This window comes from Symphalangus syndactylus, chromosome 6, assembly GCF_028878055.3.
Source record: "Symphalangus syndactylus isolate Jambi chromosome 6, NHGRI_mSymSyn1-v2.1_pri, whole genome shotgun sequence".
In the NCBI taxonomy this organism is placed as follows: Eukaryota; Metazoa; Chordata; class Mammalia; order Primates; family Hylobatidae; genus Symphalangus; species Symphalangus syndactylus.
The window spans coordinates 84944448-84969325 of NC_072428.2; the positions used below are offsets into that span (position 1 = coordinate 84944448).

Genomic DNA, 24878 nt, shown 5'->3' on the forward strand with positions numbered 1-24878 from the left:
CAATGAAGTTGGATTTTAGTGGATTGAGATGAACGTTATTACCACAAGTAACTACTTCTTTTAAAGTTTCTGGCCGGGCGCAGTGGCTCACGCCTGTAATCCCAGCACTTTGGGAGGCCGAGGCGGGCGGATCATGAAGTCAGGAGATCGAGACCATCCTGGCTAATACAGTGAAACCCCGTCTCTACTAAAAATACAAAAAATTAGCCGGTCATGCTGGCAGGCGCCTGTAGTCCCAGCTACTTGGGAGGCTGAGGCAGGAGAATGACGTAAACCCGGGAGGCGGAGCTTGCAGTGAGCCGAGATTGCACCACTGCACTCCAGCCTGGGGGACAGAACAAAACTCCATCTCAAAAAAAAAAAAAGAAAAAGAAAAAAAAGTTTCCAATTGCCATCTGATTATTTAAGAATACTCATCTATATGTTTAGCTGTATTGGAGTATAATTATCTCAAGAACAAGCTCTTCACAATTAGTATATAACCTTGAGAAACTTCTCCACATGTGTAATAGTAGACATTTTTGAAACTCTATTACAGGATAATTATAATAGAAAAGCAAAACAATCTATATGTTCAAGAAAAGGAGAATGAATAACTTGAAATATACTTACTAGATACAGAAGCTTAATTTAGAAAAAAAAAAAGTTGAGCCGGGCGCAGTGACTCACACTTGTAATCCCAGCACTTTGGGAGGCCGAGGTGGGCGGATCACTTGAGGTTGGGAGTTCGAGACCAGCTTCACTAACATGGAGAAACCTCATCTCTACTAAAAATACAAAATTAGCCGGGCGTTGGCCGGGCTCGGTGGCTCACGCTTACAATCCCAGCACTTTGGGAGGCCGAGGCGGGGGGATCACTAGGTCAGGAGATCGAGACCACGGTGAAACCCCGTCTCTACTAAAAAAAATACAAAAAATTAGCCGGGCGTGGTGGCAGGCGCCTGTAGTCCCAGCTACTCGGAGAGACTGAGGCAGGAGAATGGCGTGAACCCGGGAGGCGGAGCTTGCAGTGAGCCGAGATCGCGCCACTGCACTCCAGCCTGGGCGACAGAGCGAGACTCCGTCTCAAAAAAAAAAAAAAAAAAAAAAAAAAAAATATTAGCCGGGCGTGGTGGTGCGTGCCCGTAATCCCAGCTTCTCGGCGGGGCTGAGGCAGGAGAATCGCTTGAACCCGTGAGGCGAAGGTTGCGGTGAGCTGAGATCGTGCCATTGCACTCTAGCCTGGGCAACAAGAGCAAAACTCCATCTCAAAAAAAAAAAAAAAAAGTTTTACGTATTAACATAGAAAAATCTCAAAAACATAATGTTAAACAAAATCAAGGAGTCTAGGGATGCAAAAAAAAATTGTCCTGGGTATATCAAGTTTAAAGAAGCAAATGATACTGCTTATGGTACATATGCTCATATGCAAGTAGTAAACATATAAAAACAATTTCTGGAAAAGTTAAGTACTAAATTGAAAATAAATTTTCCTCTAAGTATTAAAGGAAAAGATGAAGACATATGGAGCTACAATTGTTTCAATAGCTTTTAAAATTCCTTTTTTTTTTTTTTTTTTTGAGACAAAGTTTTGCTCTGTCACCCAGGGTGGAGTGCAGTGGCGCGATTTGGGCTCACGCCATTCTGCTGCCTCAGCCTCCCGAGTAGCTGGGACTACAGGCACCTGCCACCATGCCCGGCTAATTTTTTTGTATTTTTAGTAGAGACGGGGTTTCCCCGTGTTAGCCAGGATGGTCTCCATCTCCTGACTTTGTGATCTGCTCTCACCTTGGCCTCCCAAAGTGCTGGGATTACAGTTGTGAGCCACTGCAACCGGCCTAAAATTCTTTTTTAAAAAATCTAAACCCAATATAGTAAACTGTTGAATTTTTAAAAGTTGAGTGCTAGATTACAATTTTATTACTCTATATTACTGTCACCATAATTGTGTGCTCGAAATAGTTCAAATAAAAAGTACATAAAGGATCTCTATCTTAACAAAAGAACAAATTACTCAGTAGTAAACTCTGAAGACAGAGAGGTAAAGAGAAAAAAGAATAACACAGAAATAGTAACAATTCAGCTATTATACAGTAGATACAGTTCCAGTTGCTCTTATAACATGGACTTTCCTGGATGCCCTGATTATTTTAAAAATATGACAGCTAAGACCTTGGTTGACCTCAGAGATCCAGGAATAATGTCTAGTCTTCAAAGTAACAACATATTGTTATGAAAATGCCTGAGACATCTAGGATATCAAGCTATTTGCTTAATATTCCAGAAGACTCTGAACAGCTGAGCTGGCCTTGTTGGATTGAATACTGTTTAAGGTTGATGTTTAAAATATAAAGTTTATTCTTCCTGGCTTACAAATAAAATTTATAAACCAACTCATGCTCTTTATGTAAACTGAAGCATAAAGATAAATATTTACATCATTTAAAGACCATCATATATTTAAATGGTCTCACACATGGTTATTTTCTTAAAGAACGATTCTATATCAATTTAATTTTCACTTTTAATTCACTATGAAAATTTTATGTGTAGATATTGGCCAAAATTTAGCCCAACATTTTGGACCTTTGCAAATTCTCAGTTTTACTGGATTCTGCTAGTGAGGAGCTAGAATATTTAAACAAATATTTTGGAAGTATAGGGTAGCATATTCTGCTAGTATTAAAGTACAAAAACATAGATAAGGAGAAAATGAGACTAATTTACTAGATGAAAAGTTATTTAGAATCAGGAAAACGGTTGTCTAATAGGTGATATTTCTCTAAGCTTTTAATATATTGAAACAAATTACTGTTGTGCAATTATCTCCAATTATTGAATTGTGTTTAAATTCTAGCTCTTTCTTGCAGGTCATTTTTACCACTGAAAAACAAATAAACAAAAAACTTTGAATCTCCTGTGGTAATCTGTGTTGTTGTAATTAGTCTTTAAAGATATTTGGAAGTAGCCTTCAGTTTCAGTAGCTATGGCCAAAAGTAAGAGTGAGTATTACCAAATTTTATTCATGTGTTGGAAATTACAGAAAGTTTGACAAGAAGACAAGGGTCTGATCATTAGAAAGTTGCTTGTTCAGACTATGTAGCAATTTAATCCTGTAGACAGGGGGAGACATTTTGGTATTTTTAAGCAGAGAAGTGGCATAGTGAGATTTCAGCATTTTCACATATGAAAAATAAGCATAGAATTAAAAATGACTCCTTGATGTTCATGGTGTGCAACTGGGTGGATGTTAGTGCCATTTAAAAATAAGAGGAAGCACAGTGGGGGAAACAGGATCGGATTGGCAGAACATGGTTTCAGCATTGAACTCTATGAGTCTGAGATGTTTTGAGGAGTATCTGGTAGGCAGTTTTATACATGGGTTTGGTGTTCAGGCAAAATGAAAGTTGGGGTTATTTTGTGGTTTCTGGCCTAGAGATGACAGAAGCAACGTAGTAGGGAATGCAGTGAACATAAACAGAAAGGGATGGTCAACTTGGTGCTAAAATTAGTGTATATCTTGAGGTAAGTTAACATTAATTTCTCTCTAGCCCAATGAGATGTCTCTAAGGTATTTAAGAGCTTACAGTTTATGAATTTCCTTTTTTTATCAGATACTAAATTTATTAAGGACTAAATCTTTATTCTTAATATCTACTGCAATCTGTATCAACTAATAAAGTAAAAACTTTTACAAAACAACAAGTTTTCCTTATGATGTTATTGTAAAAACTAGTAAGAAAAAATTCCACCAAATGAAAGCATTTTCTAAAATTCCTACCCCATGTACCTATTTTTAAATACAATTGGCAAATTGATGAAGCTCTATTTTCATTTTGAATGTTCATCTGTTTTATTTTTTATTTTTTTTAAAAAAAGACATTTATTCAGCATCATGATCAGACTATTACACTTAACAATCAACAGCATGGGTGCAAAAAAAAAAATCTACATTAAAACCCTTTGTTGGAATGCTTTACACTTTCCACAGAACAGAAACTAAAATAACCTGTTATACAGTTAGTCACAAATACAGTCCTCAAGTTTTTTGCCCATACACATGAGTATGTGTCTAAAACATGTCTTCTTTGTAGCAGCTAGGCCCTGCCACCACTGTGCTTGGCTGAGTTCACAAATCTCTTGTAAACTGTAGTTTCCCTGTCACTTCTCTGGCTCTCCTCTCCTGCTAAGCTTTGTTTCCTAACTAAAATCTTCTGCCACTGCCATAGCTACTGCTGCTGCTGTAACTGCCATAGCCACCTTGGTTCTGCGGTTTTGCAAAGTATTGGCCTCCACCGCCATAGGGGCCAGAGCTTCTGCCTCCAAAATGTCCTCCCTTCATGTGTCCAAAATTTGAAGACTGATTGTTGTAATTGCCAAAATCATTGTAACTTCCACCACCTCCAAAATTGCTTCCATCATTACCAAATCCATTATAGCCATCCCCACTGCCACCATATCCACCATCATGACTGCTGCCACCAAAGCCACCACGACCACTGAAGTTTCCTCCACGACCAAAGTTGTCATTCCCACTGAAACCACCTCCACGACCACCACTAAAGTTTCCAGAACCACTTCGACCTCTTTGGCTGGATGAAGCACTCGCCATCTCTTGCTTTGACAGGGCTTTCCTAACTTCACAGATGTGGCCATTCACAGTATGGTATTTCTGAATGATAATCTTATCCACGGAGTCATGGTCATCGAAGGTTAGAAAGGCAAAGCCCCTTTTCTTGCCACTGCCTTGGTCAGTCATGATTTCAATCACTTCAATTTTTCCATACTGTTCAAAATAACCTCTTAGGTGATGTTCTTCAGTGTCTTCTTTAATGCCACCAACAAATATCTTTTTCACAGTTAAGTGGGCATCTGGTCTTTGAGAATCTTCTCTTGAGATAGCTCTCTTTGGTTCCACAACTCTTCCATCCACCTTGTGTGGCCTTGCATTCATAGCTGCATCCACCTCCTCCACAGTGGCATATGTGACAAACCCAAAGCCCCTGGAGCGCTTGGTGTTTGGATCTCTCATTACCACACAGTCCGTGAGCGTTCCCCATTGTTCAAAATGACTCCTCAGACTCTCATTGGTTGTTTCAAAGCTCAACCCTCCAATGAAGAGCTTCCTCAGCTGTTTGGGCTCTTTAGGAGACTCTGACTTAGACACCGTGGCAGGGAGAAGAGAGACTTTAACGATGCTTCTTCGGTGGCGTCCACGGGCAGAAAGGTGTTCATCTGTTTTAAAGAAAACAATTACAAACTGATGTTTTTTGTTTTTGTTTTTTTGTTTCGTTTTGTCAAATTGCTTTGACTTAGGTGGACTCAGTGCCATAAACTACACAGTTTCAATCTGATAGACAAGAGGCCCGTAGAATTTGTAATAGATGGTTTCTTTAAGCACAGGGACTTTGAAGAGGTCTTTGAAGATAGCTTTAAAGATGTAAATTCATGGCACAGTAAAATAGTGACAGATTTCTCTGACAGCTTTTGGTTAAAAATATTTTAAATTATTTTTTTCATAGTATTTTTCTGTTATATTTACATTAAAGAGCACAAAGTCTTAGATATAGTCTTCTTGAAAAAATTCTATCAGAACTTTAAATCTCAGTGCTAAATGAGACCAAACCAAAATTATAACACTTTCTCATCCATTTTCTACCAGTATCTATTGTCTCAAAAATGTAGTTGAATTAGGCATATTGGATATATTTACATGTTTGATCTGTTAACAGCAAAATATTAAGTTGGTGCAAAAGTAATTGTGGTTTTGCCATTAAAAGTAATGGCAACAACCTCAATTACTTTTACACCAACTTAATAATAAAGTTGATTTCTGTCATTGACTTAAATAGTAACAGTAAAATGCATTATGTATTTTAAAAAATAAAATACGGATATATGAGAATTTTGATTTGAATTTGAACTCAAAATGATACATGTAACTTGATAAACAGAAATCAGCTCTTTTGGACCAGCTCCTCAGAAACCAACATTTCTAGTCATTAATAAAACTTGGAGCTCTTTGCTTTCTTTGTGATTACATAAAAACAACAAATAACAAACAAAAATCATCTCTTTTGGTTATTTAATATTCATATAGCATCATTTTATATAAGTATACAAATAAACAAAAATATAAAAATTAATATATTTCTGTATGTAGAGAGTTAACTGAGATTTATATGATATAGATGTATATCTATGCAATCTAAGAAGGAAAATCACACTGCCTAGACAATTCTCTATTTTCCATTTACTCTAACCAAGGGAGTGAATAACATAGAGAAGTATCTTGTGGCATCTCTTGCCAAGATGGCAAATCAGATAAAGTTCTGGTTTATTCCTCCGAATTAACCCTAAAGAAACACTAAAGACAATGTCAACAGGATGGTGTGAAGGGTGATAGGAACCAAAGGAAAATAAAAGTGTTCAATTCTTATTTTACAAGTGAGGAAACACAGATACTAATAAGAAATCATAACAGTGAATACATGTATGTCTTAAGGACAACCACTATAGAAATAAAATTATAATAATGTCATTTAAACCAATGGAAGAGAACTATTTTTATCCAGGAAAAAGCAGGAGAACAAAAGAAAGGAATGAGGGTGGATCATATGCATCAAATATGAAACAACGGAATGGAAATGTGACCTAATACGATATGTAGAACAAACGGAAAAAAAAACATTAAATTTATGACTTAAAAGACAAAGAATTCAGATGGGCTTAAAAAAATTCTAATAGGTGGCCGGGCGCGGTGGCTCACGCTTGTAATCCCAGCACTTTGGGAGGCCGAGGCGGGCGGATCACGAGGTCAGGAGATCGAGACCACGGTGAAACCCCGTCTCTACTAAAAATATATAAAAAAAAAAATTAGCCGGGCGTGGTGGCGGGCGCCTGTAGTCCCAGCTACTCGGAGAGGCTGAGGCAGGAGAATGGCATGAACCCGGGAGGCGGAGCTTGCAGTGAGCCGAGATTGCGCCACTGCACTCCAGCGCCTGGGCAACAGAGCGAGACTCCGTCTCAAAAAAAAAAAAAAAAAAAAAAAAAAAAAAAAAAATTCTAATAGGTTATGAATAAGAAATAAACATAAAGCAAAAAGATACAGAAATAATGAAGACAAATATATATTAAAAATACTGAGCAAAGAGTCCACAGGTATCATGGCAGACAGGAGGCAGGACTAGATTGCAGCTCCAACTGGGATGGGCAGAGCAGTGTGTGGAGGCTTGCATCATGAATTTTTGCTCCAGAATGAATTCAAAAATAAATCAGCAAATCTGAGAGGACTCACAGAGCCCCTGAAGGAAGTGGATTGTTCCTGCAGGACCAGGGAGACACCCCAAATACCGTGAGCGCCCAAAATGTGGAAGTGGGAAAGGGGGATCATCCACCCTCGAAAACACCCCTCCACTGAGCAAACTGAGGGCCTAGATTATGGGAGAAGATTTTGACCTTACTTGGAGCTGAGTCAATTTAGAGAGCCGAGTGAAACACAGAGGTAGAGGAAGCAGCAGAAAAAGCCCTGGGAGCTCGCTGGGTTCCCTAGTAAGCCGTTTTTGCCTGGCCTCACAGGGGTCCTTTGGGATGGCAGCCAGAGGCACTGGAAAAAGGCCACAGGGAGAAGGAAATCTCCAGCTGAGCTTTGTAACAATTTGAATTGATCGAGAAGCCTCCTGGCCAGAACTCAGGGGAGGGAGTAAATTCAGTGTACAGACTCCACAGGCAGGGGAAGAAGAAAGCCATATTTGGTTTTGCAGCTGGGTTGTGGGTAGCCTGGGGCAAGTTCTCAGCACAGCTCGCCCACAGACTGGAAACAGACTGGGTGTTGTTGGGGGCAGGGCATGGTGGGAGTGAGACCGGCCCTTTGGATTGTATGAGAGCTGGGTGAGGCCTGTGACTGCTGGCTTTCCCCCACTTTCCTGACAACAAGCATGACACAGTAGAAACAGTCATAATCCTCCTAGGAACATAACTCCATTGACCTGGGAACCTCACCCCCATATCCCACAGCAGCTGCAGCAAGACCTGCCCAAGGAGAATCTGAGCTCGGATATGCCTACCCCTGCTCCCACCTGATGGTCCTTCCCTACCCACCCTGGTAACTGGAGACAAACGGCATATACTCTTGGGAGTTCTAGGGCTCTGCCCACCACTGGATCCTCTCCATACTACCATAGCTGATGCTTTCGAGAAAGCTCCAGCTCCTGGCAGGGGGACAATCAGCACAAAAATAATGCATTAAACCACCAAAGCTAAGAACCCTCTTGGAGTCCATTTCACCCCCATGCCACCCCCACCAGAACAGTTGCTGGTATCCATAGTAGAGAGACCAACAGACAGATCACATCACAGGACTCCGTGCAGACAATCCCCAGTATCAGCACAGAGCCTGGTAGACTTGCTAGGTGGCTAGATCCAGAGGAGAGAATTTCTATAGCTCAATTCTCAGGAAGCCATATCCATAGGAAAAGGGGGAGAATACTACATCAAGGGGACACCCTGTGGGACAAAAGAACCTGAACAACAGCCTTCAGCTCTAGACCTCTCCTCTGACAGAGCCTACCCAAGTGAGAAGGAACCAGAGACCAACTCTGGTAATATAACAAGGTTCTTTAACACCTCCAGAACATCACACTAGTTCACCAGGAATGAACCCAAACCAAGAAAAAATCCCTGATTTACCTAAAAAAGAATTCAGGAGGTTAGTTTTTAAGCTAATCAAGGAGGCACCAGAGAAAGGCAAAACTCAATGTAAGGAAATCCAAAAAAATGATACAATAAGTGAAGGGAGAAATATTCAAGGAAATAGCATAAATAATAAACAATAAAAACTTCAGGAAACAATGGACACACTTATAGAAATGCAAAATTCTCTGGAAAGTCTCAGCAATAGAATTGAATAAGTAGAAGAAAGAAATTCAGAGCTCAAAGACAAGGTCTTTGAATTAACCCAATCCAACAAAGACAAAGAAAAAAGAATAAGAAAATTGAAAGAAGCCTCCAAGAAGTCTTGGATGATGTTAAAGAATCAAACCGAAGAATAATTGGTGTTCCTAAGGAAGAACAGAAATCTAAAAGTTTGGAAAACATATTTTAGAAAATAATCAAGGAAAACTTCCCTGGCCTTGCTAGAGACCTAGACATACAAATACAAGAAACACAAAGAACACCTGGGAAATTCATTGCAAAAAGATCATTATCTAGGCACATTGTCATCAGGTTATCTAAAGTTAAGATGAAGGAAAGAATCTTAAGAGCTGTGAGACAAAAGCACCAGGTAACCTATAAAACAACAACAACAACAACAAACCTATTAGATAAACAGCAGATTTCTCAGTTGAAGCCCTACAAGCTAGAAAGGATTGGAGCCCTACCTTCAGCCTCCTCAAACAAAACAATTGGCCAAGAATTTTGTATCTAGAGAAACTAAGCTTCATATATGAAGTATACAGTATTTTTCAGACAAATAAATGCTCAGAGAATTTGCCACTACAAAGCCACTACTACAAGAACTGCTAAAAGGAGCTCTACATTTTGAAACAAATCCTGGAAACACATCAAAACAGAAGCTTTTTAAAGCATAAATTTCCCAAGACCTAGAAAAAAAATACAATTTAAAAAACAAAAAAACAAGGTACACAAGCAACGAATAGCACAATAAATTAAATGGTACTTCATATCTCAATACTGACCTTGAATGTAAATGGCCTAAATGCAACACTTAAAACATACAGAATGGCAGAATGGATAAGAATTCACCAACCATCTGCTGCCTTCAAGAGACTCACCTAAAACATAAGGACTCGCACAAACTTAAGCTAAAGGGGTGGAAAAAGACATTTCAGGCAAATGGACACCAAAAGTGAGCAGGAGTAGCTATTCTTATATCAGACAAAACAAACTTTAAAGCAATGGCAGTTAAAAAAGACAAAGAGGGTCATTATATAATGATAAACGGCCTTGTCCAACAGGAGAGTATCACAATTCTAAACATATATGCACCTAATACTGCAGCTCCCAAATTTATAAAACAATTACTAATAGACCTAAGAAATGAGATAGACAGCAACACAACAATAGTGGGGGACTTCAATGCTTCACTTATAGCACCAGACAGGTCATCAAGACAGAAAGTCAACAAAGAAACAATCGATTTAAACTATACCCAGGAACAAACGGGCTTAACAGATATATACAGAACATTCCATCTAGCAACCACAGAATACACATTCTATTCAACAACACATGGAGCATGGAACTTTCTCCAAGATAGATCATATGATAGGCCACAAAATGAGCCTCAATAAATTTAAGAAAATTGAAAATATATCAAGCACTCTCTCAGACCACAGTGGAAAAAAACTGAAAATCAACTCCAAAAGGAACCTTCAAAACTACACAAATACACGGAAATTAAATAACCTGCTCCTGAATGATCATTGGGTCAAAAATGAAGTCAAGATGGAAATTGAAAAAATTCATCAAACTGAACGACAATAGTGACACAACCTGGCAAAACCTCTGGGACACAGTAAAGGTGGTGCTAAGAGGAAATTTCATAGCTCTAAATGCCTACATTAAAAAGTCTGAAACAGCACAGACTATATAAGGTCAAACCTCAAGGAAGTAGAGAAACAAGAACAAGCCAAACCCAAACCCAGCAAAAGAAAGCAAATAACCAAGATCAGAGCAGAACTAAATGAAATTGAAGCAGAGCACAGAGTATTTTTAGGCCAGTGAAACTATTCTTATGATACTATAAGAGTGGCTCCATGCCATTATACATTTGTCCCAACCCATAGAATATACAACACCAAGAGTAAACCCTAATGTAAACTATGGACTTTGGGTAATAATGATGTGTCAATGTAGGCTTATTGATTGTAATAAATGTACCATGGTGGTAGAGAACCTTGATAGTGGGAGAAGGTTATGCATGTGTGGGGATAGTAGAAAATCTTTGTACTTCCTACTAAATTTTGCTGCAAACCTAAAATGGCTTTAAATAATAAAGTATTATTTAAAGGGAAAAAAAATGCAGAGCAAAAATGAGCAAAAAATAGTTAATACCTGACAAAATATGTTTTAGGTGAAGAAATACAAGCAGCTTAGTGATTATATTTAAAGACATTTTTATCTGTTAAGCCAAACATTAAAGGTTGAAATAATTTTTAGAATAAAAAAATAAAAAAGAGTAGAATATATATTTTTGAAATAATATTGCTGAAGCTAGCTTATGGATGCAGGGAACTTAGTTTCTCCCTATTTCTGTGTATTTTTGAAGGTTTGCATAATAAGGAAGTTTGCAAATGGTATTAAATGGTATTAAATGGTAATTTAATACCAAAAAATGGTATTAAAATCTGAGGAGAGTCATAATAGAAAGACAAAATACATCCACTTAAAATGAATATGTATTGAATATCACAAAATCTAAGCAATAACTCGATGATTCATTTATGAAAAACTAAATGAATCAGTAACTTTAATTGGCTATTTTTAAAATTTATTTTAAGTTCTGCGAAACAGGTGCAGAACATGCAGGTTTTTTACATAGGTATACATGTGCGCTGGTGGTTTGCTGCACCCATCAACCCATCACCTATGCTTTAAGCCCCACATGCATTAGGTATTTGTCCTAATTCTCACCCTCCCCTTGCCCCTCACCTCCCAACAGGCCCCAGTGTGTGATGTTCCCCTCCCTGTGTCCACGCATTCTTATTGTTCAACTACCATTTATGAGTGAGAACATGCGGTGTTTGCTTTTCTGTTCCTGTGTTAGTTTACTGAGAATGATGTTTTCTAGCTTCATCCATGTCCCTGCAAAGGATATGAACTCATTCTTTTTCATGGCTGCATAGTATTCCATGATGTATATATGTGCCACATTTTCTTTATCCAGTCTATCATTGATGGGGATTTGGGTTGGTTCCAAGTCTTTGCTATTGTAATTAGTGCTGCAATAAACATATGTATGTATGTGTCTTTATGGTAGAATGATTTATAATCCTTTGGGTATACACCCAGTACTGAGATTGCTGGGTCAAATGGTATTCCTGGTTCTAGATCCTTGAGGAATCACCACACTATCTTCCACAATAGTTGAACTAATTTACACTCCCACCAACGGTGTAAAAGTGTTCCTATTTCTCCTAGTTGGCTATTTTAATACATTATTCCTGGGAGCTGATAGTATAAGCAGCAAAAGAATAAGTGAAGAATACAGTAACATATATATAATACTGTAACACCACATTCATAAGAGAGATAATATGCATTTTGAAGCAAATACAAAAGACTCACAAAAATAGATCAAGTATTAGCCTATAAGAAGATTTTTTATTTTTTAGTTTAAGCTAAAAAGGGAATTTGTTATATGCGTAATAAGATACAAAGACAAGGATGTGGCTGGACCCCAGAAATAACTAGAAGGAGCGATCTGAATTCCATTAATATATTTTTTTAAATCTCTGCTCTTCTCTACTTCTCCTTCACTCTCATCACTAGACATAGCTTCTATTTCTTTTTTTTATTTTTTTAACTTTTATTTTAAGTTCAGGGGTACAGTTTGTTACACAGCTAAATTTGCGTCATGGGGGTTTGTCATACAGATTATTTCATCATCAGATATTAAGCCCAGTACCTATTAGTTATTTCTGATCCTCTCCTCCTCCCACCCTCCACCCTCTGAAATGCCCTAGTGTTTATTGTTCCCCTCTATGTGTCCATGTGTTCTCATCATTTACCTCCCAATTATAAGTGAGAATCACTTGAACCTGAGAGGCGGAGGTTGCAGTGAGCCAAGATCATGCCACTGCACTCTAGCCTGGGCGACAGAGCGAGAGTCTGTCTCAAAAAAAAAAAAAAAAAAAAACTAGCTAACAGAAGCAAATATTGTAAAACTGTTTGGCAAAATCTGCAAAGGCTGAGCATGACGTATCTTATAACTCATCAATACTACTCCTAGCACAGCCCCTACAGAAAGGTATACTTGCATTTTTAAAAATACACCAACAAGTATGTTCACAGCAGCACTATTAAGCGTCAAAAGTTGGAAACATCCCAAATTTCTTTCTACTGCTGAATAAGTAATTAAATTATAGTACATTTATGCAAATGGAATTTCAGACAGGAATGAGAATTAGTAAACTTTAACTGCATACAAATGGATCCATCTCAAAATATAAGGGTTGAAAAAAAAAGTGAGGAACAAAAATATATGCTTTATGATTCCATTTATATAAAGAAATAATAGGCAAAAGTAATCTCTAGTCAATACAGTGGTTTCTCTCAGGGAAAGGGAAATAACAGAAAGAGAATAAGGGCTTCTGGGATTCTAAGAATGTTTCACGATCTGGAAGACAGATGCAGAAGTGAGTTTAACTTATGACAATTTTGAGTTTTGCATTACATATCAATTGATAAATAGTTAATAGTTGAAATATACATTAAACATGACAAATAATAATTTGATTAAGTAAGGATTTATCCCAGAAAGCTAGTATAGTTCAATAACAAAATAATCTATAACTCTGTGAACATACTAAAAGCCATTGAACTGTACAATTTAAACAAGTAAATTTTATAGTACATGAATTATATCCCAATAAAATTTAAAAAAAAAAGAATTGATAAATGCAATTTACCAGCAACTACATAGAACTAAACCTAACTATTATCCTAATTGGAAAATAAAAAACTTTTGATAGAGATTAACAATGATTTTTTACTTAATTTTTTAGCCAATTCTAAGTAGAAAAAAAACCTGTAAAGTGGCAAAGGTTATAAATCAAATGTATAAAGCAAATATATGGACAAAATTTTGTTACATTCCTTTTAGATTCAGGAACAAAACAGGGATGCCCATTATCAATGCTACTGTTTAACAAAGTACTGAGAGTCCTGTTCAATATTAAAAGAAAGATAAGTAGGCAATAATTAAAAGGATTGGAAAAGAAGTGATAAATACATCATTATTGATAGATTATATGTTTATCTTCTAATGGGGAAAATTAGTCAACAAAATCCATTAATATAAATACAAAATTAGCCTTAAAAATTTATAGCATTTAAACAATTAACAAATAAAATTATATACTAAATTAAAAATAAATTCTAATCACACAATAATATGGTTTGGCTCAGTGTCCCCACCCAAATCTCATCTAAATTGTAATCCCCACGTGTCAAGGAAGGGACCTGGTGGGAGGTGACTGGATCATGGGGGGTGGTTTCCCTCATGCTGTTCTCATGATAGTGAGGGAATTCTCATGAGAGCTGATGGCTTTAAACGTGTTTGGCATTTCCCCCCTCTTCCTCTCTCTCTCTCTCCTGTCACCATGTAAGATGTGCCTTGCTTCCTCTTCACCTTCCACAATTATTGAAAATTTCCTGAGGCCTCCCAGCCATGTGGAACTGTGAGCCAATTAAACCTCTTTCCTTTATAAATTACCCAGTCTCTGGTAGCATCTTTATAGCAATGTGAGAATGGACTAAAACGCAAAAATAACAAAAATTATAAAATGTCTTGGATTTTACCAAGAATGCATACACTTTCTATGGAGTAAACATTAAAACTTTAATTGGAATGTGATCTGAACAAATGTAGAGATATTCTGTGCTAGGATGGAACAAGCTAATATTAATATTATAATAAAAGATTTTAAGTTTTTCCAAATCAGATGATAAATTGAGTGTAATTCCAATCAAAATTATTATCGAACATTTACACTGTGGTTTATTGATTCACAAAGAACTAATCTATGAAAGGTAAGTGAAAAAGAACAGTATATTTTTACTTAATAATGAAATGATTGAAATATCCAACCTATTATCATTTTATACATTACCAATGTATGCCTATAGAGCCGAAACACTCATATTCACAAATATATTCATTAAACTTCAAAATATACAAATTAAACATAAATAAATGATAGCTTAAGGAGAGAGAGGAAATTAAAAGTAGAGTACCTGCCATAAAACCCCAGGAATTGGGCAGCATGCTCTGCCTCTCTGCTCAGTACCTGAAACTCAAGCACACTTCTAGGGCTTGTGCATTTCTGTTTCTTGAGTCTAGTAATCCACGAAGTTATTAAAGAAAAACCAGACCTGGAAACGGTTAAAGCAATAAAAATAGATTTTATTAAGGAATTACTGCAGTAGGAGAAAAGAGACCTTAGTATAGAGCTGGGCTCAATTCTGAATACGACATGGACAAGTGGAGTTTTGTAGCCAAGGAGCCACATGGGAGGCCAGTGGATGGAAAATTACTAAGAGGAAACATCAGGGTAAGTGGCAGGTTCTGGTTAAACTGCCTTGACAGTATTCCTGCTGAAGGAAGGCCAGGTGATCAGATATTACCTGGGGGATGCTGGGAATGAGGAATTTGATTAGATACCTAGGGGGATAAAATATCAAGGGTGAGGGATCCTAGGTACATTGACTAGATAGGATTCTTGCTAAAACTCGGCAGTGCAGGCCCAACAAGGATAGACACTAAAGCCCAAGGTAAAGCCTAGTTGAGAGGAGGGATTAGAAAGCTATAAAAGTTTGATCAAGGAGAGTCTTCGTCAGTGTGGCACTCCCAGGCCCAAAAGGGAAGTCAGTGATGGAGGATGGAATACAGAGGTGTAGCCTGGGGTATTCACATGCATTTGCTTGAGGCTGGTTGTGGTTCAGGGAGCAGAGAGAAGTAAGTTACGAACCTGAAGCCTGAGGTCTCCATTTATACTCTTGCCCCATCCCAACAAATATAGTGGGCTAGGCTAAGAGAGTGGATTTGCACAAACCAATGATAATAATGTGTGATGAACTGTGGGCTATAATCAACTCAAGCCTCTGTAACTGAGGTTTTAAAGGGAGAGAAATAGCAATGCAGTTTGTACAGATCCACAGGAGAGAGGACCGCTACTGAGCTACTTGTTCGAGGGGGCATCTGCTCCCTTGTGGATACAGATCTCACCACAGATGCTACTGCACAAAGAGGGCTTCTTCCAGTGAGGGTACCCATAGTCCAGAATTCCTAAGTAACTACTTAGACCACTGTATTTTCCATTGGAATGTTACTTTCATTTTAGTTAATTTTTGAGTGAAATAGTCTTACATGGAATTTTCCAGGATACTTACTGGCAATAATCTCAAATGTAGCTTCTTAGAAAAAATGTGTTATGACTTTCAAACCTGGGAACATAATAAAAATTAAAGAAGTTATTAATATCCACCAATTACTGAATGCATACTATGTGCCAGCTACTTTGCAGATATAATCTCATTTAGTATTCAAAACCACCCTTAGACATAGGAATTATTAGCCCCATTTTTCAGAAGAAGCAGCTGAGACTGGCAGAGAATAAATGTGTGGCTTAACATTATTACAGCTATCACAAAGCTAGTAAATGACAGAACCAAAATACACATCCGGGCTGTCCGATCTAAATTCCAAGTTGTTAACAATAATAATACTGTCTTTTGGCCCATTAGTAAATTGGAATTGTCAGTAATAAGTATTCTTACTACTGCTAAATGGATATTTAATTTTGTTTTTGTTAATAGGTTATAATTATAGAAGCTAGTATTTATGTAATGCAAAATATTAATTCATTAATAATCTAATAAAGTAAATACCATTTTAATTTATATTTATTAATGGAAAAAACTTAGAATTCCAAATTAGATTAATTATCCAAGGATATTTTATTTTACACATACTAATATAACACAAAGTTTGTGTCAGTTCCAAGTGTGTTAAGAATATTACCAAATTTAATTCCTACAACCTCTTTGAAATCAGTACCATTTTGATCTAGATTTCACAGATGAGGAAAATGAGGCACAGAGAGGTTAAATATCTTGTCTGAGGCCACATGTGAACAAACATAGGACTGGGACCCAAATTGGGTTATTCTGACATTTATTTTCTATTGCTTTAGGCTGCGAAGTGGCAAAGCAAGCCCTGACTTGCAAGTCCAACTCTTAAACTCTGTTATAAGAATATCTATGTTATTTCACCACAGTCAAGAAATTATTAATAGTACTCTACTTAGTTTTTCATTCACATTTGTGAAGTCAAAGCCCTTTTATTTCCATAAAGATTTAGTTACTTTTCTGTTTTAACATTAGCCTTTCAGCTAAGACCAATTGCCGTTTTTGGAATGAGTATCAAATAAATATCAAATAAAGGCTCTTTGCTAAGTTTGAGGAGGGTCTGTTTGTCAAATATTGTTCTGCTGCCTAGAAGTGAAGAGCGATAGTGTCTAGAAGTTAAGTAAATTATGACTCCATTCTAAGAGGCATATTAGACAGAACCACCTCTCCTGGAGGTTTAGAGGACTTAATTACACTTTCCATTTTGGCATAGATCACTTTCTCCCCAGGAAGCCAAGTTTGTAATGAGGACATATGTTAGGTAACACTATTAGCAGGAGCAGGCTGTACTTTTTTCCAGAACAGCATTTGTATATTCTGAACTGACCAAAGTGCAGGACTGATTATATTCCATTGATTACACACCAAAGAGTGAATTCTAGAAGAGAATCACAGGCAATTAATATAAGGTGTATTTAGAAAAACAATGAACTAGAGAGAACATCTTGTTTTAAGATCGACTTACAAGGAACAAAAATAGAAAAAGAATGATATGAGATGGTTATTAGTGTTATAAATAATATTTTATGCTTTATTCCAAATTATCTCCTGTCCATTTTTCTTAAAATTTGACAATGACTTGTGTGAACAAACTGTGGATTAATACATACTGCACAATTATCCAATATTACAAGACAGACTGAAGCTTCCCAGAGAGGCTTGTCAAACTGTATCTTTACTTCCCTCTTAGACCTCTTTGTGGAAAGTTCTCACATTACTGTTGAAGTGGAGATATCCCTAAAGCAACAGGATCAGAAATATTTCCATTAGAATAATAATCTTCTTAGAAGCAGAATCTAAACTCTTCAGATTCTGTGTGTATATGTGTGTTCATAGGCAATCTTTACTCATCATTCTGACTTTTTCTGCTTTGAAGATATGGGAAGAAAGAATTGAATCCGGCCAGGGAAAAGAAAGCAAAAAGTGTATGGGAAATCCCACGCTTTTCTATGAGAATCTTGGTATGCTAAGAGGTTGGCAGAGGTTTATCGCTACCTCTTCCTGGCATAACTTTCCACAAGATTTCAATAGTTCCTTCCAGCTTAGTCAAATTATACAGTATATTTCCTGGCCATGTCTCCACAAATTAGCAAGTCACAAATGTTCAACAACTTACTTACACATACCATCTTAGTTTATTCAGGCTGCTATAACAAAATACTATAGAATGGATGGCTTATAAATAAAATAAATTTATTTTTCACAATTCTGGAGGCTAAAAAGTCCAAAATCAAGGTGCCAGCAGATTTGTGTCTGGTGAGGGCCTGCCTGTTGGCTCATACACAGCTATCTTCTCACTATAACCTAATATGGCAAAGGGCAAGGGAATTTTTCAAGGCCTCTTCTATAAAGACACTAATCCCATTTATGAGGGCTGCTCCCTCATAACTCACCCCCAAAAGCTCCACCTCCAAATACCATCACATCAGATATTAGGTCTCAACATAGGAATTTTTGGGGGATGCAAATCTTCAGTTTATGGCCCATGCCCTTCCTGGGTAGACATGAATACCTGCACTGAGTAGTGGGTATCAATTACATGTTTAGTTGCACATTATGCCCATATATACACACATAACATATGTATATCTGATAATAATATTAAAAGTAGAAGGGAAGACTAGTAAACACAGCAAGGGGATTGGATAAGAAAGAAAAGAAAATTGAATTGGTAAAACAAATAGTAGTAGAGATTATAGCTAGAAAATGGACAGGGAATAAAACCTGGGTAAAAAGCCAAATTAAAGACCAGAAAGAAGGCAAAATGAGAGGTTTGAATGATGATACTCAACTTCTGAGACTGACATATGCACAATATAAACATCAGAATCTGGTATTTTGGACAGTGATACGGGGAGAATTATATGAATTATTGTGGAGTTATGGTGCATAGAGATTTTAATCCAGAGAAAGAAATGGTTGTCAGCTTGAAGAACCCTAGGGAAAATAGAGATGAGAGCCAACATGTAAGTCAAATGATGGTGTTTCTCACATCTACATGACAGGGGTTGGAGAATTGTGTTAAAGGCAAGAAAGGAAACAAAGATCAGGGCTTCAGCCATGTGGACAGATGGAGGCACTCATTCCTCTCTCCTTTGTTACTGTTAGATTGGACAGTTGTTTTTAATTCCTCAAAGAACTGGGTTGCAGCCTGAATGATATCAAAGGGTGGACCCACCCATCCAGTTATATTACCTTGAATTTGCTTCTTTATATCAGGGAGAAGAGTTCCAACTAAGATGAAAATGTACAGATTCCCATGTTAGAGACTTAGAACTTTGTGCCTTTGAACTGTTTCAATAAAGCATTCCACAGAGAATTTAGGACGTTTTCTTTCATTCTAAGTACATAGTTATATTTTAGCTTAGGAGAAAAAGCCTTAAACATATTTCATATTAGGCTCTGAAAATTTGCCTCGAATTAGGCCAACTTCTGACCATAGCGCACTGAAAAAATGCAGCCATGACAAACAGTAAATATTCCTGGCAGTATTTAGTTCACTCCCCACTCTTTCTTAAGCCATAAGTATACCTATTCTAATTGTGACCCAACACCAAACCAATCAGTCATTTTGTAGGTGTCTCCAAAATTATTCAAAAGATGCAGCTTTCTGATCCAGATTCACTCCCAAAGATAGACTCAAAGACTTCTATCAACCTTCTGAGCTGGTAACAATTGGTAGGATATCAGCCGCAAAGGAGGTGCATTTCACATTTCTGCCCCTCCATCTACATATTCTCAGGATCTGCAACCAGACATTTGACTGCCTTAAGGTGTAGGCCCGACAACATGTACAACCTTGCAGAAAGTCAAGCCAGGTACTCATGACACAAACTGAGAAACTTGGGAAAGAAACAGCTGTCCCAGGGAAAGAAAGGATCAGTAACCAACAAATACTGGGAACAAATTCACAGGAGTCATAATCCAAAGAACAAATTTTAGCAAATTATTTTTTCTTCAGCTAATCTAAATTCAAAAAAAAAGAAAAAAAGAGACAGAGGCTTTTTCCCACCCTTACTTGATTGAAACCTGCAGACAGAAATCTGGGAGGCAGACTTTAATAAGAATTTATCTTGGGCTGGTGTTGTCAGAGGGTCCTAGGTTTCTACTGCATCTGGAGCAAGTGAAGTGTCCCAGCTATCTCATTTTCATCATCAAAACTGTAGGAAAGGAAAAAATATTTTCCTCTACCCATCTTACATTCTCCAGCTGGGCTCTGTAAATTAGACTGGCCAAACACAGATTAAGGGTGTTTGGCCAGTCTAATTTACAAAGCCCCAGGCAAAAACGAATGGGACTTTATTCCCATGTGTATTTTGCTTACGCATGGGAGTACCCAGAGAAGAGTAGCTCTTCACTGTTAGCCTGGGACTCTGGGTTTTGTTAAGATAAATAACGTGAAACATCACTAGAAAATTTCCTAGCACTAAATTTTCTTTTTCTGCCAAATAACTCAATTTTCAGTCAAGATTCTGCTTGTCAGGTGTAGTTTAGTCATCTCAATAGCATGATATTAAGATGTATTATAAACTCCCCTTTGACCAAAGAACCTTCTCTCCTACTCATCTGTTATGCTGGTTGACAACATTGTTATTAGAAATGGGTACAGTTGTTTTTTAAGGATAAAGTATTTCATCTCTTTTTAAAAAATACAAACATGCTTTATTTTTTGTTTTTCAAAGAAAAGAAAATATCTAGTGCAAATTTCTTCACTTTCTCCTTCATATATATTACACCTGCACTTATTATCTCTAAACTGTGCCTTAGAATTTGAAGATAACTTTCTAATGGTGCTCTTGATCTCATCCACTTCAGCCTTCGCCAGAACTTACTGCTGCAATCACTTTTTTCTATTTTCAACATCACTTCTTCCTTGCCTATACTCTTTTGTTATATCCCTTCCAATCTCCTTTCTTTTACAGGAGTGTTTCAGGATAAAGGTACTACATATTGCATCTTTCCTTATATTTCTTAAACCATGAAAAACTTAGGTTTTGCTAAGATAACCAATGACCTAGGAGGTCTCAATTCCAACAGATATATTTTAGTTTTCTCTTTATTTATTGATGTACCACCTCTAGCACTGATGACTGACCTTCTTGAACTAATTTCACCTTCAAATTCTAAGGAATGAGCTTTTCTTCGTTCCTTTTTTATCTTAAAAAAGTAATATTTTTTGGCTGGGTGCAGTGACTAACACCTGTAATCGCAGCACTTTGGGAGGCCAAGGCGGGTGGATCACTTTAGGTCAGGATCTCGAGACCAGCCTGGCCAACAAGGAGAAACCCTGTCTCTACTAATACTACAGAAATTAGCTGGGTATGGTAGTGGGCACCTGTAATCCCAGCTACTCGGGGGCCTAAGGCAGGAGACTCGCTTGAGCTTGGGAGGTGGAGGCCACAGTGAGCTGAGATCACACCTCTGTACTCCAGCCTGGGTGACAGAGTGAGACTTCGTCAAAAAAAAAAAAATAAAATAAAATAAAAAATAATTGATTTAATTTGTCTAATAAAATTTGTAAATATTTATAATTTAAATGATGTTTTGATATATGTATACATTGTAAAATGGCTAAATCAAGCTATTTTCATAACTTCACATACCGATGATTTACCATTATGGTGGAAATGTTTAAAATCTACTCTCTTAGCAATTTTCAAGTATACAATATATTGTTATTAACTATAGTTATCATGCGTTACAATAGGTCTCCTGAACATATCCCTCCTGTCTAACTCAAATTTTGTATCCTTGAACCAACATCTCATCACCTCCCATGAACTCCCATCCCTGAGTAAACATCATTTTACTCTGATTCTATGAGTTTGACATTTTAGATTCCACATACAAATGACATTATACAGTATTTTTTTTTTGGCTTGGCTTATTTCACTTAGTATAATATTCTGTAGCTTCAACCATGTTATTGCAAATGAGAGGGTTTCCTTGTTTTTTAAGGCTGAATGGTATAGGTACACAAAATGGAATACTATATATTACTGTAGATACTACATTATAGAACATGTACATATATACACATATACACATGATAGAATGCTATATTCTATAACTATAATCTATAATTATGTATGTGTATATATGCATACATACATATATATGTACTTTATTCATTCATCATGGATAGAGACCTAGGTTGATTCTATATATAAGCTATTCTGAATAATGCTACAAGAAACATGGGAATACAGATATCTACAGATATCTCTTTGACATGCTGATTTTATTTTCTTTGGATATACCTAGAAGTAAAATTCGTGGATCACATGGTTGTACGGTTGTTCTATTTTCAACAATTTGAAGAAAATCCATACCACTTTTCATAATGCCTATACTATCACATTTCTACCAACAGTATGTGAGGGTTCCCTTTTCTCTATATCCTACCTAACTCATTATCTTCCATCTTTTTAATATTAGACATTCTAACATGTGAGAGGAGATATTTCATTGTAGTTTTGATTTGTACTTGCCTGATGATTAATGATTTTGGGCATTTCTTCATATAACAGTTCACTATTTATTTGTATGTTGTCTTTTGTGAAATGCCTATTCATGTCATTTGCCCATTTTTAATGTGATTATTTGGGTTTTTTGTTAATTGGTTGAGTTCCTTATATATTCTATTTATTAATCCCTTTTCAGATGCATAGTTTGCAAATATTTTCTTCCATTTTGTAGGTTGTCTCTTCACTCTGTTGATTATTTCCTTTGTTATGCAGAAGGTTTCAGTCTGATATAATTTCATTTGTCTATTTTTGCTTTTGTTGCCCATACTTTTGGGGTCAATTTATTTTTGCAGTTTCAGATCTTATGTTTAAGACTTTAAGTTGATTTTTGCATATAGGGTGAGATAAGAGTCCAATTTCATTTTTCTGCATATGGACATCATGTTTTCCTAACACCATTTACTGAGGAAACTGTCTTTCCCCATTGCGTGTTCTTGGCACCTTTGTTGAAGATCATCAATCTTTTGGTTATTCCTGCTTCCCTGGTATTCTTTTTGAAGATTTTGTTTTGCAGCATCTTTTTATCTTATCTATTTATTATATTCTGACATACTCCAAAGAGGTTTCTAGGTTACCTGAAGGTATATTACTTTGGTTGAAATCTAGGCCCTACTATTTGACAGATATGTGACTTTGGAAAGTCATGTATTCTTTCTGTGGTCCACCTGTAAATTGGGGGTGAGAACAATAATATAGTATGTACAATATAAGTAGTAGCTATGACTGTTCTTTTGCACAGGCAATTTATTTCATGCCTTTAACTCCATCAGCTATATCTACTCTAAAGATTCCCAAGTAAGTATCTTGTTCTGAATCTTCTCCTGAGCTCCAGACCCTTATGCTAAGATTTCTGTTATCTATTGTTTTCTGAATTTACCATTCACCACAAGTTACTTGACCAAATCTGAACACAAGATCTTATATTTCTTATTTTGGTGGATCACAACATCCAAAACTTTTTCTCCTATTTGGCCTCAAACTTGACATCAACTATCATTAATTTACTTTGATTAACTCTTATTTATTAACTCAAAGAAGAACCTAATCTTTTTTTATGTCCTTCTTCTTAATATCTTAATTATTATTGCCTTCATATAGGTACCTCCACTTTTCTCCTAATTATTACTAAATTGTTACCACTTACTTTCTGATTTTCTTGACTCGTCTCTTGCCTCTCCAATCTATCCTTCACAGAGATGCCAGTGAAGTTTTTTAAAGGGAAAATCTAATGACTCTGCTGGTTTTCTTTCAGAAGCCTCCAATATTTCTTTATGATTTATAAATTTTAAATACTTCACGTCATGGTAAACCCTTCTGAGCTGGCTCCTTACTACCTTCTTACCCTTTTTTTTTTTTTTTAAGACAATATCTTGTTATGTTGCCCAGGCTGGCCTTGAATTACTGGGCTCAAGCAATTCTCTTGCCTTAACCGCCCACCTCATCTTATGGTATTCACCCTCTCACTCCATCCTTTACATTTAAACAATAAATGAAGGTTTCCTTCTTTGCCTCCACATATGCTGTTTCCCTCATCTCGACTGCCCCATATCTGTGTCTACACACACCATTAGGGTCTTGTGTTAAACACTACTTTTTGTGAATCCTGCCCTGACCCATCAGTCTTCAGTTGTTGTTTTTTACCTCCTCTTCTCCCAAAATATCTTTATTTGAATTATAATGAATCATTACTATTTATGTATTACATGTTTGAGAACTTGCTGACTTGCTATAATTTATTGGTAACCCCCAAATCAATGATCACAACCCATTTGAAGTTCTCCACAGGCATATGGATAAGCTTTGCTCAGGCATCAGTTGTGCTGTTGGCCATGAGTTCAATGCTAACAAATCAACAATATATTTAAATAATGTATTTTAAAACAGAAACTCACATAGAACAAAGTTATGTATTGATTGGTTGACAAAAATATTGTGACTAGAGACTCAGGGGAACCTAAACCTGTGTTTGCCCTAGAAGCATTGGTTCAGTACTCATTAATTCAGTGTTCACAGTGACTTTATAAAACATTACTACAGACAGCAATAAGTATTGATTATATATTTGTTTTCATGTCTATGTGTATTTTTTTTATGGTTGTCACTCTATCCTTTCATACTGCCTATCTTCAGGGCCTGAACAATCCTTAAAAAATAGTAGATACCAAATAAATATTTGTTGAATAAGTAACATGAAAATGAATATATGCCAGGATTAGGGTG

At 36.7% G+C, this 24878-nt stretch overlaps 1 protein-coding gene across 3 annotated transcripts in view; it reads right to left on the reverse strand.

Annotated features, from left to right (window-relative positions):
* Positions 1-3813: 3813 nt before the first annotated feature.
* LOC134737025 (heterogeneous nuclear ribonucleoprotein A1-like) overlaps positions 3814-24878 on the reverse strand; it is a 44695-nt gene continuing 23630 nt past the window's right edge. For all 3 annotated transcript variants that reach the window (XM_063642069.1, XM_063642067.1, XM_063642068.1), the window contains 3 exons: positions 16114-16167; positions 14959-15096; positions 3814-5214 (listed from right to left, as the gene is read on the reverse strand). In XM_063642069.1, coding sequence (XP_063498139.1) covers positions 4184-5214; positions 14959-14989 — 1062 coding nt within the window. In that variant the 5' untranslated portion in view covers positions 14990-15096; positions 16114-16167 and the 3' untranslated portion in view covers positions 3814-4183. The remainder of the gene's footprint in view (positions 5215-14958; positions 15097-16113; positions 16168-24878) is intronic.